Below are 5,408 nucleotides of genomic sequence, written 5' to 3'. Positions count from 1 at the left end.
AGTGATTTCCTATAGGCACTAAATTTTGCAATCCCCTCCCTCAAAGAAAATAAACAAGAAAGTAATCTATTTTTTGTGGCTAAAAATTTCGAAGCCAAGTCACAAATTTTTGGTTCCATATTTTCGTGGGTCCTAAAATTATTGAAATTAATATAATATTCCAGAAGTTTATCTGTGTGCAGGATGAGATTATGGATGAGTAATGGCTATTTATCCTAATTTACATCCGGCTGGTAGAAGCAAAATCCTTTTCATGCTTTTCTTTTGCTGATTGTCATATAATAAAATGAATCTGGCTGCACGTGAGGGGTGTGATGAAGGCAATTTAAATAAATATTTGTCTCTCTTCTCTAACAACTTAAACATTTGTTTGAGGTGGTTCAACATAAAACTTCTATGAATTTGATGTTGATGTGGTATTATTTGTTGAGTTATCTTTGTGCATTGGGCCCTAAAGAAAATGATTGTGAAAGTAATTATAGTTAACTATATAGTATGAAATAAGAAATTTGATTGTGCAATGTTCTGATTATGAAATGTTTTGGCTGTGTACTGACATAGGAGTCCAGCTCAAAGTGAGTCTTTGTCAGTCGAATCAGACCCTTCAGCAAGTTCTGGAAAACACCACAGCTTGTCAAATGGAGATCATCTCCAGTCATATGATGACATTGATCTGTTCAGTGTTTCTTGTCACGAGTCTAACCAAAGAAGCATGGAAAGCATAGCAACTGGATCCACACATGTAACTCAATTACCTGCTATTTCTGGATATGCTTACACTTTTAATGATACGTTAGTTTCCCAGACGAGGGAAGATGAGAGGTCATCTTCGCATGTGTCTAATGATCTTGACAGCAGTGTGGGTCATGGTTTGACAAGCGCAGAAGAGAAACTATTCGCGGAGGGCCTGTCACACCCCTCCAATAGTGACACAAATCATGATCTAAACTTTTTAGAGAAGCATGGCAAGCTGAAATCTACACTGAATAAACCATTTATAACTATATCTGATATCAGCCTCAGAACTAAGCCTTCTGGACTGCCACCACCTTCAAGACCGCCACCTGCCTTTGCTGTTAAAAATGGAGAATCTGATAGACCAAATGCAAAACTTAAAGCTTTTAATGATTCTGTCTTTGAACGGAGTGACAGTTCGTCACTGTTCTTTGATGTGGAAGTAGATGCATCTTCATCTACTGAAGCCACGAAAGATGCAACGGAGAAAGCTCAAGCACAACATAGAAATACAAAAGAATCAGTGGAGAAAAACAAAGGCATCCAGAGTCATATTAAACCGCATCTGGTTAATGATATTGAAGTAGAGAGAAAAACAAGCAATACATTAAATGCAACCAGCAGATTTAAGGATGAGACGTTGGAACAATCACATGCAAAAGAAGCCAAAGTACCAAAACCTGTTGTTGAAGAAAAAAGTTCGATCGAGAGTAATGAGGTAATTTTAGATTCCGTAGTTGGGAAAAATCATATTCATTTTGTCGAAAAATCTGTGGACACTGTTGCATGGAGTGAAGCAACTGATTTTTTTGAAGTTATTGATACAAGTCTACCCAGGAGGGCTTCTAAAATAGATGATGGCAACATTTTGGTCCAAAATATGAGGCCACATTCATATAGACAGCAAGAGAAAGCAGGCACTGAAGCACATGACCTGACGGAAGACTGTAAAAACTCTAAATTAGTAAAGGAAGCTCCTAAATTGGATGAAGACAGGAATCAGCTTGAAATGGATATGGACATATGTGATTGGGCTTATAACAAAGGAAGATTAGTAGCAACGAAGAAATTGAGCCATCAGGAGCTTCAAGAGGAATTACAATTGGATGAGATGATCTGCAAATTTGACTTGAATGACAGGAAAACAAAGGTGATCCAGCAACATGGACAAAGTGAAAAGGTATTGATTGACCCTGATGAAAGTGTGGACAAGCTGACAGAAGCTTGGTACCATTTGAATGAAGTGGAAGCACAACAGAAACTAAAGTCTGGCACCAAAAGAATAGAAAGCAAGATGATGTGCAAAGATGCTCGTTTGGGGAAAGAAAAGGGAATGATACTCAAAGAAAACATTGAGAGAGAGAAACGTGAGAGAAGACTTGAACAGGCTGTTGAGCACGCAGAACCTGGAAAAAGAGCAAGAGAGAACCTAGAGCAGGAAGAAAGAGAGAAGCAACAATGGAAGGCTTGTGAAATAGAAGAAAACAATAATAGAAATAATTTTTCTCGTGAAAGAAAAGGCAAAAAAAACACACCAAAAGAAACTTTTGAGCTGAAGGGGCATGAGAAGAGACTGGAAGGGGCTGTTAAGCACGAAAGGAGTGATAAGAAGTCTAACATGGGTCTTGGGAAAGGAAAGAACTGTAGAGATGAACAACTAGATTCGAGAGCATGTGGGGGAAAAGAGAGACTTGTAGAGTCTCATAAGCAGGAGGAAAATGAAGTGGAATGCAGAGGGATTGCTCAAAGCAAAAATATTAAAAAGGATTTACGGGAGGATCACGAAAGCAATGAGATTAAGGAAAGACTAAGTGATGCATATGGGAGGGAAGAGTGTGACAAAGAGTTTTGGACACAAAAAGATGACAAGAGATCAGTGATGATTTTCAAGGAGGAAGAAATTGTGAAGAGATCACAAGCAGCTTGTGATATTGAAGGGAATAAGAACTTCAGCGACGATGCTGGTATGTGGGATGAACTGAGTGGGCAGGACATAGAAATTGAGCTTACTGATGGGAATAGACATGATGGGGAAGTGATAAATGATCAGGAAAAGAATGTGTTCGCGGAGGCTGGTAATTTGGAGGCATTTGATGGAGAATATGAATATGATGAAGGGACCCTACTAGAAACTCTTCTGACTGGGAAACATGATAGTCCTAGAGAACTGGAAGAAACTAGAACTGCCGTTGCTAGTGAAGAAAATGAGAAGTTGGTTACTGAATGCAAAAGCAGTGATTCTGAATCCAATAATGGAACCAATCGCTTGTTTGAAGGAAAATTCAACTCTTCTACCCAGAATAGAGATGACTTCGAAGATGAGAAGGGTGAAAACAACTTGGCAGAGTCAACTTTTCTACCTGAACACATTACAAATTCAAAGATAGCTGAAGTTTGCTTGGGGAATACGTGTTATATGCCAGAGAAATCAGCGTCTGAAATTGTACCTAATCATGAAAATGAGACTGCAGTTGCTCGTAAAGAAGAGAGTGGGAAGGGCATCAAGGGTGTTCCATCCAGCATCAATAAGAACGAGACGAGCGATAAGTCTATATCAGGTCATGTGGCCACAGTGTTGGTTAAAAATGGGGAAAAGATGGTAGGTGCTTCATCGTTTGTGTTAGAAGAAAGAGAGAACAAACTAAAACTGCATCAACAAGGTCCAAGCCATAGCACAGAAAGAAAAGAGAAGAATTTGAATGAGACCCTTACTACAAAAGACCAAAAAGTAGATGGAAGACTACAAAGGGAAAGAGAACGGGAAAATGAAAGTATGAGAAAATTGGAAGAAGAAAGGGAGAGAGAAAGAGAAAGAGAAAAGGACAGGATGTCTCTGGGCATAGCAGCCCTTGAAGCTCATGAAAGATCATATGCTGAAGCTCGTGCGAGAGCAGAAAGAGCTGCAGTGGAGAGAGCTACTGCTGAAGCAAGACAACGAGCTATGTCAGAGGCTCGAGAAAGATTAGAGAGGGCAACTGTGGAAGCTAGGCTCAGGGCAGATCGTACTCCGGTAGAGAGGGCAGCTGTTGAGGCCTGGCAGCGTGCTGTTAAAAAATCATTGCTCGAGAAGAATACCTTTGAGGTCCGGGAACAAGTAGAAAGATCTGTTCATGATAAATTTTCAGGTTATTCCAGACGTCCTGAAATGAGGGATACTTCTCTATCTGTGAGTGCTCTTCATTGTATTTATTGCTCTAACGCATTTCTACAGATGTTTGATGAGTTTTATTTGTAGGAACATCATGACCATCATTTTCGAAGTACAGGAAACTCGAATGGATTGAGATATTCATATTCTTCAGCACATGTTGGTATGTGAGATATGATCATCATTTTCTAATATATATGAGAACTTAATTATGATCTACCTTTTGATTTACCACAATGTATTTGCCTAGAATAATCCTGAAAAAGTGCCTTTTGGCTTGTTTGGCTTCTAGCTTATACATTTTAAACTTTGTAGGAGCTGAAGGCGAATCACCTCAGAGATGTAAAGCTCGGTTAGAGAGATACCAGAGAACAGCTGAGCGTGCAGTGCGTGTTTTCTTTTCATAATGTTTATCACTCCCTTTTTTTGTAATATTCTTCTTTTAGTTGCTTGATCTTGAGCTTTTCCATGTGCCATTTTAGGCTAAAGCCCTGGCAGAGAAAAATATGCGCGATATTCTTGCTCAACGAGAACAACAAGAGAGGAATGTATGCATCCTTATCTGAGTAACATCTGATCTATGACTAATATTGCATATGATCTCATGTCAAAATATTTCAAATGTGCAGAGAGTTGCGGAAATTCTGGATGTTGAGGTGAAGAGATGGTCAAGTGGAAAAGAAGGAAATCTCCGTGCATTGCTTTCGACTTTGCAATATGTATGGCCATCCCTTGTCTTTGTGCAGGATAAATACTAAATGATTCACTTTTGTACATGAATGCTATTTGTTGTGCATTGTCTTATCTTTTTTGTCCCTGTCCTCTGATATGAGATGGTAGAAATGGAGAAAAGGGGAAAATCCTGAAATTACCATGAAAGGTTATTGTGGTTTCCCATAAGCCATAACAGGTTCCTGCTCCTGAACCAAGGTTAACATGTTTGGGTCTCAAATGAGATGACGGAAAACAGGCACAGATATGATTGATAATCAATTCTATTATTTGGAGTTGGCAAAATGGATGATGTGAAAGTAAACTGGGAAAACTGACAGAACTTTTGGGCTCTGTTGGAATTTTATTGCTATAGTACGTAAAAGAATGGCAAACTTTAAAAAATCAGTTGGGCAAGAACTCTTGTATCTCTGTTGTCAGGAGAATAATGACGTGAAGAGAATCAAGAATGAAAAGAATTCGTGACAAACTCTCATATTCCTGTCATTGAATTGAATGAATTCTCTCTCCTTTTCACCAAATTGGATATGCTTTTTTTATGGCTTAAAAACTGCTGGTAAGCTTTGCAAATACAATCTCTCATCAGGGACCGCCTTGTATATTGTCATGCATCCTCTTTAGGAAGAAATGGACGAGTAGGAAAATGAACTTTATCGCAAGTAATGTTTCTTTCGTTAAGTTCTCGTGACTGTAAATTTTACTTTTTGGTGCAATTTTCCATTTAAACTTTTGGGTTGATGCTCTTTCTTGGTTAACATCAGACAGCATATAGCTTCTGCACTTCAGGTTTTGA

At 38.8% G+C, this 5,408-nt stretch overlaps 1 protein-coding gene across 1 annotated transcript; it reads left to right on the top strand.

The window, feature by feature from the left end:
- Positions 1 to 520: 520 nt before the first annotated feature.
- LOC111389090 (auxilin-like protein 1) lies at positions 521 to 5,402 on the top strand. Its single transcript, XM_023013942.1, has 5 exons — positions 521 to 3,901; positions 3,971 to 4,046; positions 4,199 to 4,269; positions 4,366 to 4,431; positions 4,513 to 5,402. The coding sequence occupies exons 1-5, from the start codon at positions 713 to 715 to the stop codon at positions 4,639 to 4,641; spliced, it is 3,531 nt and encodes a 1,176-aa protein (XP_022869710.1). The 5' UTR covers positions 521 to 712; the 3' UTR covers positions 4,642 to 5,402.
- The last annotated feature ends 6 nt before the right edge of the window (positions 5,403 to 5,408 follow it).

The sequence above is a fragment of the Olea europaea genome, unplaced genomic scaffold (assembly GCF_002742605.1).
Source record: "Olea europaea var. sylvestris unplaced genomic scaffold, O_europaea_v1 scaffold5601, whole genome shotgun sequence".
NCBI lineage: Eukaryota > Viridiplantae > Streptophyta > Magnoliopsida > Lamiales > Oleaceae > Olea > Olea europaea.
Note: the sequence above shows the minus strand (reverse complement) of the source record. Positions and strands in the feature narration are given on the sequence as shown.

Bases quoted from the DNA above. Each gene is read 5' to 3' on its own strand.
- LOC111389090 (XM_023013942.1), top strand. From the start codon at position 713: ATGGAAAGCATAGCAACTGGATCCACACATGTAACTCAATTACCTGCT. The intron at 3,902-3,970 runs GTGAGTGCTCTT...TTTTATTTGTAG, and splicing joins TGAGGGATACTTCTCTATCT to GAACATCATGACCATCATTT. The intron at 4,432-4,512 runs GTATGCATCCTT...TCAAATGTGCAG, and splicing joins GAGAACAACAAGAGAGGAAT to AGAGTTGCGGAAATTCTGGA.